Source organism: Argopecten irradians, chromosome 1 (assembly GCF_041381155.1).
Source record: "Argopecten irradians isolate NY chromosome 1, Ai_NY, whole genome shotgun sequence".
Classification (NCBI taxonomy): domain Eukaryota; kingdom Metazoa; phylum Mollusca; class Bivalvia; order Pectinida; family Pectinidae; genus Argopecten; species Argopecten irradians.
In genome coordinates, this window is record NC_091134.1 from 67,865,313 (window position 1) to 67,889,061 (window position 23,749).

At 38.0% G+C, this 23,749-nt stretch overlaps 2 protein-coding genes across 3 annotated transcripts in view; one reads left to right on the forward strand and one right to left on the reverse strand.

Moving 5' to 3' along the window:
* Positions 1-4,372: 4,372 nt before the first annotated feature.
* Positions 4,373-10,547, reverse strand: LOC138310255 (serine-rich adhesin for platelets-like). The gene is made up of 6 exons (XM_069251420.1): positions 10,490-10,547; positions 9,717-10,115; positions 8,539-8,910; positions 7,085-8,380; positions 6,658-6,743; positions 4,373-6,404 (listed from the first exon to the last, which is right to left on the reverse strand). The coding sequence occupies exons 1-6, from the start codon at positions 10,545-10,547 to the stop codon at positions 5,004-5,006; spliced, it is 3,612 nt and encodes a 1,203-aa protein (XP_069107521.1). The 3' UTR covers positions 4,373-5,003.
* A 4,464-nt stretch (positions 10,548-15,011) lies between these two features.
* Positions 15,012-23,749, forward strand: part of LOC138306299 (WD repeat and coiled-coil-containing protein-like) — a 45,232-nt gene continuing 36,494 nt past the window's right edge. For both annotated transcript variants that reach the window (XM_069246723.1, XM_069246741.1), the window contains exon 1: positions 15,012-15,167. In XM_069246723.1, the coding sequence (XP_069102824.1) occupies positions 15,113-15,167 (55 nt within the window). In that variant the 5' untranslated portion in view covers positions 15,012-15,112. The remainder of the gene's footprint in view (positions 15,168-23,749) is intronic.

Below are 23,749 nucleotides of genomic sequence, written 5' to 3' on the forward strand. Positions count from 1 at the left end.
GTTTTTATATAACAGTGTGTATTACAATGCTGTTCAGCAGTATACCTGTATATATACATGCGATTTCATTTTTTGTTCATATTGTAGGCCTAGTTGATTTTATTAAAATCAAATTGCATAAGTTTGTGTTATAATTTCCTGTTCAATCGGTCAAATGATGGGTATTTGCAGACTAAAAAAATAATCTGACAGCATGTTTTAGTATTACATATTACTCCAGAGAATATTACCAGGACATCTATAATAAAATCTTTATCAAAATAAAAATGCGTGCGCCTGTGGCCTAGCTAGCTATAGGATATATTAAATGTACGCAATGCCTATTTTCTATTTGTATTTCTAGGTTTTGTCAAAGCTATTCTTCAAAATGCATAAATTTAATCTATTTTTATGTTTAGCTTTTTAGCTTATAGCTACCTTTTCCTAACTAAGTGAAAAAATACAAAAAAAAAAAAAAAAAAAAAAAACACACACACACACACCTAAACAATTAACTTTGTTTTAAAATATTTTTCAACAATACATATAAGCTAATCGGAGTTGTCTCCCTTCATGCATTCACTTTCTGAAGAGTCAAGTTCTAAATTACAGTTTGAAAAAAATGTTATCGGAATCGCGTTGTAATTAGATCCACGGACCTATAATTAGAGGCTTGATGTACATCAATTTTAAATCAATAGATCTCATGTAACGATTCGTTCAATTCATGGCGATAAAGCCCGCATCACTTGGTTCACGTTCAATGAATACATAAATAACAACATAAAGGAAAGTAAGGATACAGAAAAGAAGCTGGGCATATCAAGACCATAATATAAATTACCATTAATTAAAAAATAACATGTTTAAACTAATGCACTTTAAAGTAGTTAGCCATGTTTCACTACCAGTACACTTCTGTTAGAGTAGTAGCTTGATGTTCATAAAATGTTAAGTCACTAGTGCACTTTGCCTCTGAAGAAAGTTTTTACGCAGCCTACTGTATAGGCGAAAACTGGAAATGCTTAATAAAAGACCAGATTTTACCGAAATTGATCCTATATCACATTGGAGCCTTTTTAACCATGCTTAATCATTCAGATAGAGCGTAAACTCGACTTAAAGATGCTCCGCCGGCGACAGAGCATAAATGATATTCATCATTTGAACAATAATTAGTGTTTAATCGTGTATACACACAAAAAATAATATAAAATAATTTATTTTGCCTTTGGGCCATGCGCAATTAGTACTTCATTCCATATAGGATATAGCGCCACGGAATTTTTTCGGAATGCAGTTAATTATTTTTTTTAATTTTCAACTTGAAGTAAAATTAGAAGCTCAAACTTTTCAACGGCGGTAATGGTGTAAAGTAAGTAACTTTTGTAACTGAAGAAAAATACTAAATCGTCTGCTGCTGTTTTTGATAGTGAAAAAATACCATTGGTCAGCGGTGGAGCATTTTTAATGTGAGGTCAATGGTGGCTGATCGGCGGGTTTTCTACGCGAAACCCGAAAAGGCGAGAAAATCAACAGAAAAGGCGCCGTTTAAGACTTTCTTTTTTTGTTAATCTCGCATTTTCGCGATTTTTTTTTCGCCTTTTCGTGTTAAAAATTACGCGACAATCCGCCGAGCGGAGGATTTTCTATGGTGGCTGATTTCTGCCGTATAGTATGGTGGCTGATTTCTGCCATTTCGCCTTTTCGCCGTTTCGCGTTGTTTCTTGTGCAACCCGACGTTCGGTGGATTGTCGCCTTCAATTTTCTACGCGAAAACCCGAAAAGGCGAGAAAATTAACTCGAAAAGGCGCCGTTTTAGACATTAAAAATTTCGACTTTTCGTGTAACTTTTTTCGCCTTTTCGTGTTGTAATTTACTAAAATTACGTAACAACCCGCCGAACGGCAGGTTTTCGCCTTGTAAACTTACGCGAAATGAATTAGACGACAACCCACCGAACGGCGCCTTTTCGCCTTCCGGAATGACATGCGTATATAAAACGAAAGTCAAGGCTACACTTTCAATGATTGGTGAAGTTCCATACTGTGCAGAAATAAAACAACACGTTTATAAGCTGAAATATGGAAGTATTTTGCAATTTCTTATCGAACGGTGAGTTGTCGCATAATTTTACAAGGCGAAAACCCGCCTCTGAAACCCACCGAACGGCGGGTTGTCGCATAAATTTACAAGGTGAAAAGCCATCGCCGAACGACGGGTTGTTGCGAATGTAAGAAACAGCGCGAAAAGGCGAAATGGCAGAAATCAGCCATCATACTTTTGGCTTTGAGCTGACTGTTCGCCACTGGTCCAAAGACTGGATTTTGTCCCCTGGCCACATCCTCGATACTGCAGGGGTTACTATCACTGTCATCATATGCACCCCTGGACTTTGCCATAGCAAATATGAAAGCTTTGTGTACGACAACAAATGGAACAGGTCTTTTGGTCCTGTGACGTACATCAAAAGAATCGAATGGCTTTGAAGTTGGGCGTCGTTCCCCACTTATCGGCATAGGCTGACTGTATAAGCCTGATACAAACAAGAGGCCCAGAGGACCTGTATCGCTCACCTGGTTTGAAATGCCAAGTAATGTTCTGAATACAGGTTCATTGTTTCTTTTGTAAAGTAATTTTAATATTAACCTCTAAATCCCCTATTGGGCCCCACACCTCCTGCCCCCAGGGGGTCAGAGCCAAAATTTATACAAGTTCTGTTCCCCTTCCCCCAAGAATGTTTATGGCCAAATTTGGTCACATTCCAAGCAAAACTCTAGGACAAGTAGCGATTTATAGGAGTTACCTCTATTTCCCCTATTGGGCCCCACCCGTCCTGCCCACGGGGGCCAGAGCCAAAATTTATACAAGTTCTGTTCCCCTTCCCCAAGGATGTTTGTGGCAAAATTTGATTACAATTCATGTAGAACTCTATGACTAGTAGCGATTTAAAGAATTTACCTCTATTTCCCCTATTGGGCCCCGCCCCTCCTGCCCCCGGGGGACCAGAGCCAAAATGTATACAAGTTCTGTTCCCCTTCCCCCCAAGGATGTTTGTGGCCAAATTTGGTTACATTCCATTCAGAACTCTATGACTAGTAGCGATTTAAAGGATTTACCTCTATTTCCCCTATTGGGCCCCGCCCCTCCTGTCCCTGGGCGATCAGAGCCAAAATTTATACAAGTTCTGTTCCCCTTCCCCCAAGCATGTTTGTTGCTAATTTTGGTTACAATCCATGCAACACTCTAGGACAAGTAGCGATTTAAAGGATTGACCTCTATTTCCCCTATTGGGCCCTGCCCCTCCTGCCCCCGGGGGGGGGGGGGGGGGGGGGGGGGGGGTCAGAGCCATAATTTATACAAGTTCTGTTCCCCCTCCCCCAAGGATGTTTGTGGCCAAATTTGGTTACAATCCATGCAGAACTCTATGACTAGTAGCGATTTAAAGGAAATGTTGACGGACAGACGGACGGACGGACGACGGACGGACGGACGGACGACGGACGCCGCGCCATGACATAAGCTCACCGGCCCTTCAGGCCAGGTGAGCTAAAAATGTAGGTAAGGATGTTTTTCCTGAAATGCCTTCAGTTTTACTACGACATAGTCCAGGGGGGATTAGTCCGCTAAACCTGCCTATATTATTAGGTTTTTTAAAAATATGTTTTTGCCTAATATATATATTAGGCAAAAAATAAATATACAATAAAAATAACCTAATAATATAGGCAGGTTTAGCGGAGTAGAGGTGGATATAACGACAGTGACAGTAACCCCTGGAGTATCGACGATGCCTGGCCGACATAGTATAGTATCTGATCCTACTTAACATTCAGATTTGAGGGAGTGGGACGACTGGTTTGCCCGTTGGTAGGTAGTATAATGCTGAATGGAGGCTCAAATCCTAGACTGCATGCTAAATCCTTTGTTATTGGTATTTTGCTTTTTATTGTTAAGATCTTAGCTAATATTAAGTAATACAGGAAGTTAAGCAATATCATTTGTATTTGTTACTCGGACAGGAACTACAAGGGTTTAGTTCGAGGGGAATACAATTTCACACAGATGTTGAAACTCGTTTACAGAAACAAGAATACGAATTTCAGGTAGCTGCGTCACGGAGAACTGATTAAATGCCTTGGCTCACAACAGTAGAAAATAAGCAAAATACCAATAAAGGTAATTCAACATACAGGAATTTGAGCCTTAGGAATGTTTATTTTTCAGCAGAACTTCTCCAGTTTTACATGATACAGTATGCCACCACAAACAGTACTGTGACGCCAGACCCGGTTTTGTAACAATAAAGACGATGCTTTCGTTAAACATTTCTTCAATTTCACAAATAACTATTCGAACACAAACAAAAGCGAAATATATCAATTGGAACTTTTATTTATGTTGGTGTACAATAAACAATTATAAAAAAGGTAAATCGTCATGTAGCTATCGCTAACAGTACCTCAGGGAGAGTACTGACTACCCTTGGCTAGCGAAGTTGGCAGCCATGGCTGTTATGCCAATCAGATACCAAAATACATCAAATGTATATATATTCAGCCGAATGAGAAAAGAAACAATACAGCATATGGAAACGAATACATTCTTCACGTATTACTATCCAATGACGTTTAGGGGATTCCGAGAAATCACCGATATTCTTTTTATGAAAAAGATTACATTGTACGGGTGCTCAAACTCTCATACATCTCAAACTTCCAGCTGGAAATCACTTGAAGTGATCAAGGACAGCCTTTTCTACGTAGACTGGACACAAAACTTACTATTCTCTTACTAGCCGAACAGATCTGGCATTGTGGCGGTCTTTATTCAACTTTGTATATTGCTTACATAATCACAAACAATGAATTAATTGTTACACTTTAAAAGACTTTGTAAAATGAAGCTCATATCACTGGAAGTTATTTGGATTGATATGTCGTACACATAATGTTTAAGTAAATAGATAAATAAGATAGATAAATAAATAATAAAGAAATTTCAAAAAGGTTCGAATCCTTCATTCATAGGTTAATCTCAGGTTTCGTATATCTCAAATGGCCCACTTCCTTTGACTTGGATACTATTCCCGTGAAAAGACCGGAATCACCCATGGATAAGGAACTTCTTCTATCCTTTCCGGATTTTCCAGCCTCCACATCAAATGAGCCCCCGATCCCTGTATGACTAAGTGAACCGCGGCGAGCACCACTTGCATTCTCGGCTCCTTTGATTCGAGTTACAGACGAACGACGCTCTGACCAATGTCCCACTGTATTGTTCTTGTCTTCATGCACCAACGATTTACGACGTTCACCAGAGATATGAGATGGTCCACTGACACTAGACTTTCTAAGTCTTGTAGATGTAAGAAAAGACAGCATGTGTTGATCCACGCTGGATTTTCGCCGGCCTCGTCTCTGGAACTCTGGGATGGTAGATTTGATATCCTTATGGGACCAGCCATCAGGTAATCTTGGTATCCCAATGACAGATCTCTCCTTACCTGGCGCGCGAGGTTCACGACTGTCACTAGCATTGCCAGAATCAATGTCATCACATTCTTTCCTTTCAGACGACTGAACCCCGCGTTTCTTCTCACCAGCGGCTGTGTGACGATTTGAAATATTAGATGTGGGATTTCTATGATCATTTTCGTTCGATGTGGCGTTGTTTACAAAAGCTGTTGCAATTCCATGACTTGAAACGTTTTTACTTAGTTCTGCATATTCTGTGCGGTCCCTCGAAGCGGTGAATTTAGATACTGCAGGAGCATGTTCATTCGAAAACTGATTTGGAGTAGGATCACCTGTGTTTGCAAGTTCTCCGCAATTATGACCTTCTGATATGAGTTTGTTATTTTCACCACAATCATGGTCATTGTCTTCTATGCGACCACCAGCAGGTGAAGACGGACGTTGGCCAGAGGTGTACCCATTACCATTTTCAGTGCTACTGTTTGCAGTCATGTTGCTATCCTTGGTAAAAGTATCGACCGTACAAGAATGTTCTCCCAGACCATTTACTTGTGCTGTTTCTAAATTTTCGTCAACGTTTTCTAAGTTTTCTTTGCGTTTCTTCCGTTTTCTCTTCTTCCGTTTCTCTGCTGTGTTTGATGCGCCATCAAACATCGTCGTTGTAGTCGCTACCAATGGCGGTAGTTTAGCTGGCGCTTTGTTCGAGTCAACAGACACTTGCATTGGTACCGGCACCATATTAGGAAGGAATGCCTCTCTGACAGCCGCACGTGGTTTGAGCAGCAGAAGATTGCCACCATGGACATCAGACTCGATGGCACCGATTCTGTTCTGACCGAATGGGTGTTTGTTGGTTCCATGGTCGTAGTTTTCTGGGTCTTCCTCGGAACGCCTTTCACTTTCATCGTTAGAAGATAGACCACTCTTTTCACCGTCTTTTGATTTTACCTTAATGGAAAAATCACTTTTATTACTTTATGTTCCTATAATTAAAAGATGAGATAAAATGTAGTCCCGTGAAATCCTCACTTGTATGTTGGCTAAATTTTGCTTTAGACTCCGAAGGAAGTAAATAAATTGCAAGATTGAGAAAACGGTTTTATATATCACACATCGTTGTGTGGTTTTATAAAATGTGTAAATGTAGAAAATAAAACAATATGAAGTTTGGTCAATCTTACATACAGCTTTTGTAAATTACCTGTTGCTTTTTCTTCCAGCGTGCGAAAATAATGATACACCCGGCAGCTACAATGAGGACGGCGATGATGATATACCACCAAGGAACTAGAAGGAAGAAAGTAATCAGATCACAACAAATATCTACAGAATAACAATATTGACTATGATGACAAATTAACCATTCGACGACACTAAAAGTAGACAATCCAGAACTTAAGAAAAATCATTACGATACAATACAAGTTTGAAGATAGTAAACAATTAGAACTATCATTGTAATGGTTCTGGATCGCAGGTGGTTTTATTGTTAGAGCACCCCAGCTAGTGTTTGGGGGGGGGGGTGTGTGTCTTGGATTCGAATCCTGGTCTGGCTGTACTACTGTATCATCAAAAAACTATAGACTTGTTTGGTAGGATACATGTGTGTTTTTTTGTCATTTACTTACATGATGCCGATGCTAGGTCACTCTCCCGTGACGATGGCTGAGATGATTCGAGCGTGGCGGTGGTAGCGGTAGGGATTGTGTTAGTTTCAGTGGTAGTAATCCCCACGTTGGTAGAGGCGGTAGTCGTTGTTGGTTTAGCTGTTGTGATCGGTGCGGTTGTCAATGTAGTGGCGGTAGTCGTGGTTGGTTTAGCTGTTGTGATGGGTGCGATTGTCAATGTAGTGGCGGTAGTCGTGGTGATGGTAGTGGACGGTACATCACCAAGAGAACTGCTGGCGGAGAAAGTTTTGTCGGTGATGGCAGTAACTGGTTCTTCAGTCGGTGTAGAAATGGTGGTATTTAGTGATGCTGTAGATTCGTCAGTAGTGGATGTCCAGTTAGTGTCAGCTAGAGTTGTAGAGGCAATGGAGTCCGTAGGAGTAACCGTAGGCACCTCAGTGGTTGTGGCTATGTCATCGTTTGTTGTCGCATTGACCGTGGTAGTAGGCACATCAGTAGTAGTGGTTGTGTCGGTGATTGTAGTGGTAGGTTCGTCAGTGGTAGTAGTAAGTGTAGTGGTTGTAGTGGTAGGTTCGTCAGTGGTAGTAGTAAGTGTAGTAGTTGTGTCAGTGATTGTAGTGGTAGGTTCGTCAGTGGTAGTGGTAAGTGTAGTGATTATAGTGGTAGGTTCGTCAGTGGTAGTGGTAAGTGTAGTGGTAGGTTCGTCAGTGGTAGTGGTAAGTGTAGTGGTTGTAGAGGTAGGTTCGTCAGTGGTAGTGGTAAATGTAGTGATTATAGTGGTAGGTTCGTCAGTGGTAGTGGTAAGTGTAGTGGTAGGTTCGTCAGTGGTAGTGGTAAGTGTAGTGGTTGTAGTTGTAGGTTCGTTAGTTGTAGGGGTAAGTGTAGTGGTTATGTCGGTGGTTGTAGTGGTAGATTCGTCAGTGGTAGTGGTAAGTGTAATGGTTGTTGTAGTGGTAGGTTCATCAGTGGTAGTGGTAAGTGTAGTGGTTGTGTTGGTGGTTGAAGTGGTAGGTTCGTCAGTGGTAGTGGTAAGTGAAGTGGTTGTGTCGGCGGTTGTAGTGGTAGATTCGCCAGTGGTAGTGGTAAGTGTAGTGGTTGTGTCGGTGGTTGTAGTGATAGGTTCGTCAGTCGTAGTGGTAAGTGTAGTAGTTGTCTCGGCGGTTGTAGTAGTAAGTTCGTTAGTTGTAGTGGTAAGAGTGGTAGTAACACAAGAAGATCCTTCCGTGGCATCTGCCCCACAGTCATAATCTGGGGAAACTGCTGGACACGAAATCTTTAGGGATCCACAAGTGTCAGCTGAGAATAATGACAAAACAAATTCTTTTCATAATATAAAACATGGTTTTATCATTGATTATTTCATATCATACATGTATTTCTAAAATATGTATGGCGATAACAAGATATCTAAAATCTTAAGCTCATTTGCAATTTTATGACGAACATGTACTTACACGAGAACCCAATCCAAAAGTAACCATTCGTTTCCGTAAGATCATTTGAGAAAATCATCTCCAAGAAGTTGGACTGACTAACAAAGATGTCCTGGATAACGAAGAAGTTATTATTGGAACAGTCCAACGTTACGACCGACGAGTTGTCCTGTATAGTGATGCTCTGTCGACATGTTCCTGTGGAATCACTCTGTAGACGAATGTTTAGTGCTGAAACCGTTATAGTGGAGTCGCACGCAGTTTCTATGGAACACGTGCTGGAGGTCACGGAAGGGTTAATAGGGTTAGGGAAATTTGGACTCCATAAGTACAGGTAGGAAGGATCGGTTGTGCCTTGGAGAGAAGCGGAGTCGGTACTACCGATAGATGAAACTGGAAAAGCAACATTTTCATACAAATGAAACGAAATATCTTAAATGAAATTAACTCTGAAATAAAGGAATGACACGCAGTGCCTTTTTGGGACATTTTCCTTTCCTTTAAAGGTGCTCCACCGCTAACAAATGGTGTTTTTTCATTATCAAAAACAGGAGCAGACGATTTAACATTTTTCTTCAGTTACAAAAGTTACTTACTTTACACCATTACCAGCATTGAAATATTTGAAATTCTTATTTTACTTCAAGTTAGAAATACAAAAAATAATCAATTGCATCCCGAAAAAAATCCGTGGCAGTATATCCTATACGGAATGAGTACTGATTGCGCGTGCACCAACGGCTTAATAGATTATTTCATATTGGGTTTTTTTTGTTAATTAGACACACATATACGATTAAACACCAAATATTGTTCAAATGATGAAGATCATGTATGCTCTGTCGGCGGTGGAGCATCTTTAAACATAGCTCTACGTGCTTTTGGAGATGACAATCATAGTAACTGCAGGGGTATGGAACTTGTCTTTGGCATTTTTTTGGACAATATTGCAGTGAACAGTGACCCGTGGCTATTGCAATGTTTCAATTTTCTTAAATCAAATTTTACGCCTCAAATTATGTCGTTTGCATTTGAAGCACATGTACTCGAAGGAAAACACTACTGTTTCACTGCAAAAGATGTAGAGCAATCACTTACGTTTCGGACAACGGCCGTTCACAAGAGAACCCAAGTGACATCCCGATTATTACCAAACATTTTCGTAACTATGATAACCTTCACTTTGATTTAGAACTTACCTGGTATGCAGTAGTAGTACATATACAGGTAGGTACTGGTATCCAAGTACCCAGATGAGCACGAGTCAGGCGTTTCCATAGTATCCACACGAATTTTGTCACATGCACTCTTCCCCGTACAGTTGATCTGGTATTTGTAATTGGCATCAAATCCTCCCGTTACTGAATAATCAAAAGTACAGTCCGAGTCTGCCGGCGTACAACACTTCTCCTCCTCCTCGATAGTGGACGTAAACCTCGCACAGCCGGTCACGTTGGTTTTAGCGCCTGCGTATATGTCTCGGACAATGATCCGGCCATCGGATGGACACTGGGCGTCCATGTAGACATTTCCATCTTGGATGCCATAGCAACCATACTTGTACAGTTCAGGCTCTGGTATAGCAGACTGTGTGGTTCCTTCAAACGAAATAGAAAATGAGTTTATGTTAAAACGATTTTTGTTAAATCTTTTTGCAGACAGAATGAAGTCTATGAACGCTTGTGAAAATTATAAAATAAAAAAGAACATATTTAAGAACAAAGAAAAAATTAATTTGAAAAAGTACAATGCCATACCAAAACAAAGAAGGCAGCTGAGGATGGTTAATATGTATCTGGAGTCCATCCTGACACCATTGTAGCAATGTTTCCAAATCAATGCCTTAGCGTCTATTATAGGTAAAATGCTGGGTAAATATCTAACAAATCAAGAAATTGGTAAATGGAGAAGTCAATCAACAAGGGAATTTGATAAACTTCCATTTCGCACCATTCCAGACAAATCGACAAACGTGAGATTCGTATTTGTTTACTGTCCCAGTAGGAGTTTGTATTGGAAGAAAATATCATTACAAGTTAAATACAGAAATCAGTTATTGCTATGTCTTCACAAACGGTTGCATGTATACTTACTGCTTGATATAATTGTGTCATATTATTGCAGGCCTCCAAAGGGGACCATGCCTTGCGCAAAGATGTTGTGCAAACTAATCGTGTGTCAAACGCAGACAGAGAAATCGTCACACAAAGACAGACAGTGCGTCACTCAAAGCAGATAGTGCGTCATGCAAAGACATACAGTGCCTCACTCAAGGACAGACATTGCGTCATATAAAGACAGAAAGTGCGTCATACAAAGACAGATAGTGTGTCACTCAAAGACAGACAGTACGTCATACAAAGACAGACAGTACGTCATACAAAGACAGACAGTAACAAAAACAGACGTTGCGGCAAACAAAGACAGACATTGCGTCATACAAAGACAGACAGTGCGTCATACAAAGATAGATAGTGTGTCACTCAAAGACAGACATTGCGTCATACAAAGAGAGACTACGTCATACAAAGACAGACAGTACGTCATACAATGACAGACAGTGCGTCATACAAAAACAGACGACAGTACGTCATACAAAGACAGACAGTGCGTCATACAAAAACAGACGTTGCGGCAAACAAAGACAGACATTGCGTCATACAAAGACAGACAGTGCGTCATACAAAGATAGATAGTGTGTCACTCAAAGACAGACATTGCGTCATACAAAGAGAGACTACGTCATACAAAGACAGACAGTACGTCATACAATGACAGACAGTGCGTCATACAAAAACAGACGTTGCGTCATACAAAGACAGAGATTGTGTCATACAAAGGCAGACAGTGCGTCATACAAAGACATATAGTGTGTCACTCAAAGACAGACAGTAAGTCATACAAAGACAGACAGTACGTCATACAAAGACAGACAGTACGTCATAAAAAGACAGACATTGCGTCATACAAAGACAGACAGTGTGTCACTCAAAGACAGACAGTACGTCATACAAAGACAGACAGTACATCATACAAAGACAGACATTGCGTCATACAAAGACAGACAGTACGTCATACAAAGACAGACAGTACGTCATGCAAAGACAGACAGTACGTCATACAAAGACACACAGTGTGTCATACAAAGACAGACATTGCGTTATACAAAGACAGACAGTACGTCACACAAAGACAGACAGTGTGTCATACAAAGAACTCAAAGACAGACAGTTCGTCATACAAAGACAGACAGTGTTTCATACCAAGACAGACAGTGCGTCATACAAAGACAGACAGTACGTCATACAAAGACAAACATTGCGTCATACAAAGACAGACAGTGTGTCACTCAAAGACAGACAGTGTGTCATACAACGAACTCAAAGACAGACAGTACGTCATACAAAGACAGACAGTGCGTCATACAAAGACAGACAGTACGTCATACAAAGACAGACAGTGCGTCACTCATAGACAGACAGTGCGTCACTCAAAGACAGACAGTGCGTCATACAAAGACAGACAGTACGTCATACAAAGACAGACATTGCGTCATACAAAGACAGACAGTGTGTCACTCAAAGACAGACAGTACGTCATACAAAGACAGACAATACGCCATACAAAGACAGACAGTACGTCATACAAAGACAGACAGTACATCATACAAAGACACACAGTGTGTCATACAAAGACAGACATTGCGTCATACAAAGACAGACAGTGTGTCACTCAAAGACAGACAGTACGTCACACAAAGACAGACAGTGTGTCATACAAAGACAGACATTGCGTCATACAAAGACAGACATTGCGTCATACAAAGACAGACAGTGTGTCATACAAAGAACTCAAAGACAGACAGTACGTCATACAAAGACAGACAGACGGTCAAGAAAACAAATGTGACATTCGAAAAATATTTAGAGCTGAACAAAGCATGTACACTGTAAAAAAAGAAAATATGTGTGGTAAATTATCTCACAATAGATAAATTTCCAATCAGTAGGATTATGCTAATGTAAACATACAAAAGATGGCAGATCTGTTCCTATATATTACATTACTACAAAATGTACACATGTCTATTTCAGCGTCCATAGACTTTAGTGTTCTATATAAAAATCATATTCTATCTACTGTAAAATCTGAGAATTAATTACTTACAGTAAAAAATCGATAAAACCCATCTCTACATAGTACTACGTTTACCCATTTGCTATCTAGACCTCTAAAACGTCTAAAAATGGTCTTAGGACACTCTGTTGGGTCCATAATTATAAAAACTGTAACTAATTCTCAGATCCCTGTGGTAGAATGATATCGAATACTGTAACATGTTATCGATTTTTCATCTAGGCTCATAAAACGTTTAAAATGGTTTTATAAACACTAGGATTACTCATAGGGATCTGAGAATTAGTTACAGATTATATAATCATGGACCCAACAGAGTGTCCTGAGACCATTTTTAGACGTTTTAGAGGTCTAGATAATAAAACGGTAAAACTTATACTCTACATAGTACTATATACGAGAAGGGTGGAAAGCTCTTAGACTCAAAATTTCTAACCCGCCTAGCTTTAGCGATTATAAAAACACATTTCTAGCACATCTTTATAAAAAACGGTTACTACCGTTGGAAATAACGATATTTTTTTTCAAAATCATCCTACACATCTATACAAAGTGCCGTCACTAAGACGACCGAAGCACAGGTGTCTGAGTGTCAGATTATACAATCATGGACCCACCAGAGATTGTGTAATCTGACTAATTACTAAGACCATTTTAGACGTTTTAAAGGTCTAGTTAAAAAACGATAAAAAAACATATTCTTCCTGGTACTCTACGATATAGTACCATGTAGAATATGTTGTTTAACGTTTTTTTTTATCTTGATTTTGACCAAAACGTCTAAAAATGGTCTTAGGCACTCTGGTGGGTCCATGATTAGGCCTATATAATATGTAACTACACTTTGTAATTCTCAGATCCCTGTGGATTGCCAGCCCCATTTGCACAAACAGTGGCGTAGGAAGATGAAACGTAATGGGGGGGGGGGGGGGGGGGGCAAAGGTCCTCAATATTTTGTACCCCCCCCCCCCCGCCGCACCTACAGGAGGAAATTAATTCAACACACAACCATATATACTTTATATACTTTTTTCATATATCATTAAATATAATCCTTGTACACATTTATAGACAGTGGGGTCGCTAAAAGGAAATTAACGAAAACTGGCCAAATTAGCGTGTGAGCGCCGAAGGCGCGAGATTTTGGGGTCTGGGGGTCGACCCCGGGAAAAATATACGATTTAGAATGGCTGAGATGAATTTTACAGTGTATTTTGATGATTTTGCGAGCGCCCGAAAGCGCGAGATTTTGGTGTTATGGGGGTTCGGGGGACTTTCCCGGGAAAAAATATTACGATTTAGAATGGCTAAGATGAATTTTACAATGCATTTTGATGAATTTGCGAGCGTCCGAAGGCGCGAGATTTTGGAGTTTGGGGGGTCCGGGGGTCTCCCCCGAGAAAAAAATTACGATTTTAGAATGTTTAACGATGTATTTTAATGATATTAAAGCGTTCTTACCATGGTAATTTTTCGATTTAAAGTAACCTGCATTTAAAAATGATAATTGTGATAATTGTGTCGTCATATCATTGTGCAGCCCTGCTCGATCTGAACATACCGGCTTCACACCATCGGCACATTGTTTTGTAACTCAAAATAATAATGAATTAATTGTCTTGCTAAAACATATAAACAAAGTAATCTTTTAAGAGACATTTTTGAAATACAAATGCAGTACGTAGAATCCCTTAATGGACATTTTTAGTGTAGTTCATGTGTATTGAATTACTACTATTAAAGGTTTGAACATTATGTGCTTGAACGTTTTAGGAAATGCGCCGCGCAGCGGAAATTTTTTTAGAATGAAGTACGAAAATTGTGCAGGAGGACTCTTTTTTCTTTCAAATATGCATTTTTAGAACATTTCAGTCGGCGAAAATGGGGGGGCAAAAAGACATGTTTGCCCCCCCGTCCTGGGGAACGGGGGGGGGGGGGGGGCAGTTGACCCCCCTGCCCCCCCGCTTCCTACGCCCCTGACAAACATAACTCTAGATTTTTGAAAGTCGTCTAATTAAAATTCATGGTGTCTTTTGCCGATATAATATGCATGAGCGAGGCTCCCGCTGCAATCTCATTGGATGGCTATAAAAAAAGCTCTCTTCTTGGGACGCAAAAGGAAATGTGATACTAATCGGCAGGGATAACGCCCTCACGCGAGTACTATGTAGAGTATAAATGATTTTTATTGTTTTATGATCTAAACCTCTAAAACGTCCAAAAATGGTCTTAGGACACTCTGGTGGGTCCATGATTATGTAATCTGACTAATTACTAACTAATTTTCAGATCCCTCTGCGTGGCAGTCAAAATTTCCCGCGGTATTTAATATTGGAACTCTTCAGGCTAGAAGATAAGAAACTTCAGTGATAAATCCAGTCGTGTTTTGGAGCGAAAAATGACAGAGTGTGTGGAATATGATGTGGTCAGTATAACTTTGAAATCACGCTAACCTAGAATGGATCTCGGAAAACTAAATGGAAGGGGACAGAATACCAATGTTCTTCACGAAGGTAGGTCGACATTGCGTAATATGTATGCTGGTCTTAGATTTCCATAACCGGTTAGAATACATACTCGACTGACTCACTGCGAGTCTACTGCTGTACTGTAGAAAACCTTAGGTCATTTTGTAAACAGGCCTCCTAACAAATGTACGTTCAATGATAATGTGATCTACAAGGTTGTTTTTGTGACGGTCATTTTTTGTGGAAATAAAGAGATTCTGTGTATAACATATATAATTCATCGTTCGAATATTTGAAACTAACAGGCTTACCAGAACTTGACAGAAGATTTATAATGGATCATAGTATTAATTCTAGGCTATTAGCTATAACCTTTACCTTAAACCAGTTTCACATCCACTAGCCTTTACGACCTATGGGTCAATTTAGCCAATCATGTTAAGTTCAAATCATCTTTATGGTGTATTATTGATATGTTTAAAAGTAAAAATCCTCCAATACTCACTTTAAAAGTTTTGGGTTTATATATATATATATATACAATATATATATATGGAAGGGGAAATGCATTTGACGATATACTTATATGAGTTATTAAATCAATGTGATTACTACTATAATTGTACTCTATAAAATGTAATGTAAGATTGGATGTTTATTTTAGTGACATTAGTGATTTTATTGTATTCCCAGTCTTTAGTGCCTCTATGCCACCCCCAATTTACATCATTTTCAGTACTTTGATTCACAGGATAATGTGAGAAGGTCTAATGTTTTTGTTACTTTCAAGAATAGGCACAAAAGCCTCCCTGTACTGTGTATGAAAAGGAGGTCCTAGTTAAAAATCTGGAACAGGACTTTCAAGTTTTAGCTCAAACCAGTAAATTTTATCATGGACTTAAATAATGATTTATTATTTCTCGTCTGCAGAACTCATTCTATGATTCACCACTGTGTGTAAAGTGTTAGGTGTATCGAGTAAGACATGCATATGTTACAGTCTTTATTGGATAGGTATGATGTAATTTTGTTACTTAATTAGGTGATCATTGATGCAATAAAATGCATAGTTACGCAGGTGTATGTGACACTATGTGTATATGTATTATATTTTTTATGATTATGCAAGTGCGTTTATAAATTTGTAATGAATTCATTGATATGGTATATCTAAGAAGTTACGAGTTAATATGTTCACCTGGGTAAAGGCCTACATGTGGCAATGAAATAAAGAGTAGTATGATCACGAGGGGGGAAATGCTCAGCCAGACTGACCCTCTAAACACTTAATTGGCAGGTGCTCTACCAACTGCCTGGTGGCCGGCTAGATCAACTCAATCCAGAACAGTTACATTAGTACTAGTAGCATACGATAGCTATACTTTTAGTTTAAGTTGATGGTGGCTCAATGAAGTACTATTTTTCAACTGCTGCCTTTTAAATGGTCAACTTCAAGAGATGCACTAAATTTCCATATCCAGATATGTTTAAATGGCCAAGAGATGTACTCAATCACTGTATCCAGATATGTTTAAATGGTCAAGAGATGTACTCAATCACTGTATCCAGGTATGTTTAAATGGTCAAGAGATGTACTAAATCACTGTATCCAGATATGTTTAAATGGTCAAGAGATTTACTCAATCACTGTATCCAGATATGTTTAAATGGTCGAGAGATCTACTCAATCACTGTATCCAGATATGTTTAAATGGTCTAGAGATGTACTCAATCACTGTATCCAGATATGTTTAAATGGTCAAGAAATGTACTCAATCACTGTATCCAGATATGTTTAAATGGTCAAGAGATGTACTCAATCACTATATCCAGGTATGTTTAAATGGTCGAGAGATCTACTCAATCACTGTATCCAGGTATGTTTAAATGGTCGAGAGATCTACTCAATCACTGTATCCAGGTATGTTTAAATGGTCAAGAGATGGTACCCAATCTCTGTATCTAGGTATCTTTAAATGGTCAAGAGATGTACTCAATCACTGTATCCAGATATGTTTAAATGATCAAGAGATGTACTCAATCACTGTATCCAGATATGTTTTAAATGGTCAAGAGATCTACTCAATCACTGTATCCAGGTATGTTTAAATGGTCAAGAGATGTACTCGATCACTGTATCCAGATAGGTTTAAATGGTCAAGAGATGGTACCCGATCTCCGTATCTAGGTATGTTTAAATGGTCAAGAGATGTACTCAATCACTGTATCCAGATATGTTTAAATGGTCAAGAGATCTACTCAATCACTGTATCCAGGTATGTTTAAATGGTCAAGAGATGTACTAAATCACTGTATCCAGATATGTTTAAATGGTCAAGAGATGTACTCAATCACTGTATCCAGATATGTTTAAATGGTCAAGAGATCTACTCAATCACTGTATCCAGATATGTTTAAATGGTCAAGAGATCTACTCAATCACTGTATCCAGGTATGTTTAAATGGTCAAGAGATGTACTCAATCACTGTATCCAGATATGTTTAAATGGTCAAGAGATGTACTCAATCACTGTATCCAGATATGTTTAAATGGTCAAGAGATGCACTAAATTTCCATATCCAGATATGTTTAAAAGGTCGAGAGATCTACTCAATCACTGTAACAGATATGTTTAAATGGTCAAGAGATGCACTAAATTTCCATATCCAGGTATGTTTAAATGGTCAAGAGATGTACTCAATCACTGTATCCAGATATGTTTAAATGGTCGAGAGATCTACTCAATCACTGTATCCAGATATGTTTAAATGGTCGAGAGATCTACTCAATCACTGTATCCAGATATGTTTAAATGGTCAAGAGATGTACTCAATCACTGTATCCAGGTATGTTTAAATGGTCGAGAGATCTACGCAATCAGTCACTGTATCCAGATATGTTTAAATGGTCGAGAGATCTACTCAATCACTGTATCCAGATATGTTTAAATGGTCAAGAGATGTACCCAATCTCCGTATCTAGGTATGTTTAAATGGTCAAGAGATGTACTCAATCTCTGCATCCAGATATGTTTAAATGGTCAAGAGATGTACCGTTCTCAATCTCCGTATCCAGGTATGTTTAAATGGTCAAGAGATGCACTAAATTTCCATATCCAGGTATGTTTAAATGGTCAAGAGATGTACTCAATCACTGTATCCAGATATGTTTAAATGGTCAAGAGATGTACTCAATCACTGTATCCAGATATGTTTAAATGGTCAAGAGATGTACTCAATCACTGTATCCAGATATGTTTAAATGGTCAAGAGATCTACTCAATCACTGTATCCAGATATGTTTAAATGGTCAAGAGATCTACTCAATCACTGTATCCAGGTATGTTTAAATGGTCAAGAGATGTACTCAATCACTGTATCCAGATATGTTTAAATGGTCAAGAGATGTACTCAATCACTGTATCCAGATATGTTTAAATTGTCAAGAGATGCACTAAATTGCCATATCCAGTAGAATGTTTAAATGGTCGAGAGATCTACTCAATCACTGTAACAGATATGTTTAAATGGTCAAGAGATGCACTAAATTTCCATATCCAGGTATGTTTAAATGGTCAAGAGATGTACTCAATCACTGTATCCAGATATGTTTAAATGGTCGAGAGATCTACTCAATCACTGTATCCAGATATGTTTAAATGGTCGAGAGATCTACTCAATCACTGTATCCAGATATGTTGAAATGGTCAAGAGATGTACTCAATCACTGTATCCAGGTATGTTTAAATGGTCGAGAGATCTACTCAATCAGTCACTGTATCCAGATATGTTTAAATGGTCGAGAGATCTACTCAATCACTGTATCCAGATATGTTTAAATGGTCAAGAGATGTACCCAATCTCCGTATCTAGGTATGTTTAAATGGTCAAGAGATGTACTCAATCTCTGCATCCAGATATGTTTAAATGGTCAAGAGATGTACTCGTTCTCAATCTCCGTATCCAGGTATGTTTAAATGGTCAAGAGATGCACTAAATTTCCATATCCAGGTATGTTTAAATGGTCGAGAGATCTACTCAATCACTGTATCCAGATATGTTTAAATGGTCGAGAGATCTACTCAATCACTGTATCCAGATATGTTTAAATGGTCAAGAGATGTACTCAATCACTGTATCCAGGTATGTTTAAATGGTCAAGAGATGTACTCAATCACTGTATCCAGATATGTGTTAAATGTTCAAGAGATCCAGATATGTATGGTTTAAATGGTCAAGAGATGGTCCAGATATGTTTAAAGAGAGATCTACTCAATCACTGTATCCAGATATGTTTAAATGGTAAGAGATTTCAATCCAATGGGCAAGAGATAAAAAACGACTCAATCACTGTATCCCGTAGTTTTAAAAATAATGATCTACTCAATCATCACGTAATCCAGATATATTTTAGATGTACTCAATCACTGTATCCATGGTTAAAATGGTCAAAGATGTACTTTCTCAATCTTAAATGTTTAAATGGTCAAGAGATGTACGTTCTCAATCTCAGTATCCAGGTATGTTTTAAATGGTCAAGAAATACCTTCTCAATTCTACTGGTTATCCAGTAGAATGTTTTAAATGGTCGAAGAGAATCACTCAATCACTGTATCCACCAGATATGTTTAAATGGTCGAGAGATCCTACTCAAATCTCCTGTATCCAGGTATGTTTAAATGGTCAGGAGAGATGATACTCAATCACTGTATCCAGATATGTTTAAATGGTCCAAGAGATGTACTCAATCACTGTATCAGATTATGTTTTAAATGGTCGAGAGATCTACTCAATCAGTCACTGTATCCAGATATGTTTGAAATGGTCGAGAGATCGTACTCAATCACTGTATCCAGGTATGTTTAAATGGGTCGAAAGAGATGCTACCAATCACTCATGTCTGTATCCAGATATGTTTAAAATGGTCGAGAGATCTACTCAATCACTGTATCCAGATATGTTTTAAATGGTCAAGAGAATCTACTCAATCACTGTACCCAAATCTCCGTATCTAGGTATGTTTAAATGGTCAAGAGATGTACTCAATCTCTGCATCCAGATATGTTTAAATGGTCAAGAGATGTACCGTTCTCAAATCCTCCGGTATCCAGGTATGTTTAAATGGTCAAGAGATATGCACTAAATTTCCATATTCCATTTCCATATGTTTAAAATGGTCGAGAGATCTACTCAATCCACTGTATCCAGATATGTTTAAATGGTCGAGAGATCTACTCAATCACTGTATCCAGATATGTTTAAATGACAAGTCAAGAGATGTACTCAATCACTGTATCCAGGTATGTTTAAATGGTCGAGAGATCTACTCAATCAGTCACTGTATCCAGATATGTTTAAATGGTCGAGAGATCTACTCAATCACTGTATCCAGATATGTTTAAATGGTCAAGAGATGTACCCAATCTCCGTATCTAGGTATGTTTAAATGGTCAAGAGATGTACTCAATCTCTGCATCCAGATATGTTTAAATGGTCAAGAGATGTACCGTTCTCAATCTCCGTATCCAGGTATATTTAAATGGTCAAGAGGTGTACTCAGTGTCGGTATCTAGGTGTATTACCATCTGTCCAGATTTACAGATTACATGTGTATTATGAGTTAAAATGTTGACATTTCTATCATGTAATTACATTTGTTGTTATAACATATGGTTTAAGTACTACAACAAACAAGACTTAATACTTTTATTATGATAAAAGCTATCATAGTTATAGGCAATGCATCTAGATAGCGTTATGTCATTGACAAGTAGTGCATCTAGACAGCTCTCATTGACAAGAAGTGCATCTAGATAGTTATGCCATTGACAAGTAGTGCATCTAGATAGTTATGCCATTGACAAATAGTACATCTGGATAGCTATGCCATTGACAAATAGTACACCTGGATAGCTATGCCGTTGACAAATAGTACATCTAGATAGTTATGCCATTGACAAGTAGTGCATCTAGCTATTTATGCCATTGACAAGCCATTGACAAGTAGTGCATCTAGCTATTTATGCCATTGACAAGAAATGCATCTAGATAGTTATGCCATTGACAAGAAATGCATCTAGATAGTGATGCCATTGACAAATAGTACATCTAGATAGTTATGTCATTGACAAGTAGTGCATCTAGATAGCTATGTCATTGACAAGTAGTACATCTAGACAGCTATATCATTGACAAGTAGTGCATCTAGATAGTTATTTCATTGACAAATAGTACATCTAGATAGCTATGTCATTGACAAATAGTACATCTAGATAGCTATGTCATTGAATTGACAAATAGTACATCTAGATAGTTTATGTCATTGATGCAAATAGTACATCTAGATACGTTATGTCATTGTCAAATAGTGCATCTAGATAGCTATGACATTCAGACCGAAATAGGGCATCTATGCCATCATTGACAGATAGTACATCTGGATAGTGATGTCATTGACAAATAGTACATCTAGATAGTTATGTCATTGACAAATAGTACATCTAGATAGTTATGTCATTGACAAATAGTACATCTAGATAGTTATGTCATTGACAAATAGTGCATCTAGATAGCTATGCCATTGACAGATAGTACATCTGGATAGCTATGTCATTGACAAATAGTACATCTAGATAGTTATGTCATTGACAAGTAGTACATCTAGATAGTTATGTCATTGACAAATAGTACATCTAGATAGCTATGTCATTGACAAATAGTACATCTAGATAGCTATGTCATTGACAAATAGTACATCTAGATAGTTATGTCATTGACAAATAGTACATCTAGATAGTTATGTCATTGACAAATAGTACATCTAGATAGCTATGTCATTGACAAATAGTACATTGCTGAATAGCTTATGTTATGTCATTGACAATAGTAGTACATCTAGATAGCTATTATGGTCACATTGACAAATAGTACATCTAGATAGTTTATGTCATTGACAAATAGTACATCTAGATAGCTATTGCCATTGACAAGTAGTACATCTAGATAGCTATGCCATTGACAAATAGTACATCTGGATTGCTATGTCATTGACAAATAGTACATCTAGATAGTTTTGTTATACCCCTATAAAATAGTTCCTATATAAACTCTATTAACAAAAATGCCAACAAATTAACTGTTCCGTCGAGCGGTCCAAAGAACTGTTAAAATTGACTGTTAAAATGTGCTGTTGGACCGGAGTGACGTCACAATGGGGTATAACAAAACAGTTATCGACTGGGTTTTCGGGCAACAGATGATTTGTTGGACCCTCAAACAAACTGTTGCCCTCGGCCTACGGCCAAATAGTACATCTAGATAGCTATGTCATTGACAAATAGTACATCTAGATAGCTATGTCATTGACAAATAGTACATCTAGATAGTTATGTCATTGACAAGTAGTGTATCTAGATAGCTATTTCATTGACAAATAGTACATCTAGATAGCTATGTCATTGACAAATAGTGCATCTAGATAGCTATGTCATTGACAAATAGTACATCTAGATAGCTATATCATTGACAAGTAGTGCATCTAGATAGTTATTTCATTGACAAATAGTACATCTAGATAGCTATGTCATTGACAAATAGTACATCTAGATAGCTATGTCATTGACAAATAGTACATCTAGATAGCTATATCATTGACAAGTAGTACATCTAGATAGTTATGTCATTGACAAGTAGTACATCTAGATAGTTATGTCATTGACAAGTAGTACATCTAGATAGTTATGTCATTGACAAATAGTACATCTAGATAGCTATGTCATTGACAAGTAGTACATCTAGATAGTTATGTCATTGACAAGTAGTACATCTGGATAGTTATGTCATTGAGTAGTACATCTAGACAGCTATATCATTGACAAGTAGTACATCTAGATAGTTATGTCATTGACAAGTAGTACATCTAGACAGCTATATCATTGACAAGTAGTACATCTAGACAGCTATATCATTGACAAGTAGTACATCTAGATAGCTATGTCATTGACAAGTAGTACATCTAGACAGCTATATCATTGACAAATAGTACATCTAGATAGCTATGTCATTGACAAGTAGTACATCTAGACAGCTATATCATTGACAAGTAGTACATCTAGATAGTTATGTCATTGACAAGTAGTACATCTAGATAGTTATGTCATTGACAAGTAGTACATCTAGATAGTTATGTCATTGACAAATAGTACATCTAGATAGCTATGTCATTGATAAATAGTACATCTAGATAGCTATGTCATTGACAAGTAGTACATCTAGATAGTTATGTCATTGACAAGTAGTACATCTGGATAGTTATGTCATGAGTGTATCTAAAGTTAGTACATGACTAGTACACAGCTATATGTCATTGACAAGTAGTACATCTAGATAGCTATGTCATTGACAAGTAGTACATCTAGACAGCTATATCATTGACAAGTAGTACATCTAGATAGCTATGTCATTGACAAATAGTACATCTAGACAGCTATATCATTGACAAATAGTACATCTAGATAGCTATGTCATTGACAAGTAGTACATCTAGATAGCTATGTCATTGACAAGTAGTACATCTAGACAGCTATATCATTGACAAATAGTACATCTAGATAGTTATGTCATTGACA

What these genes read in the sequence shown, in the direction of transcription:
- LOC138310255 (XM_069251420.1), bottom strand. Translation starts at nt 10,547, where the DNA reads ATGATATTTTCTTCCAATACAAACTCCTACTGGGACAGTAAACAAATA. An exon ending in TAAACAAATACGAATCTCAC is followed by an intron (nt 10,116 to 10,489) that starts GTTTGTCGATTT and finishes TTTCGTTTGAAG; the next exon opens with GAACCACACAGTCTGCTATA. An exon ending in TGACCTAGCATCGGCATCAT is followed by an intron (nt 6,744 to 7,084) that starts GTAAGTAAATGA and finishes TCTTCCTTCTAG; the next exon opens with TTCCTTGGTGGTATATCATC.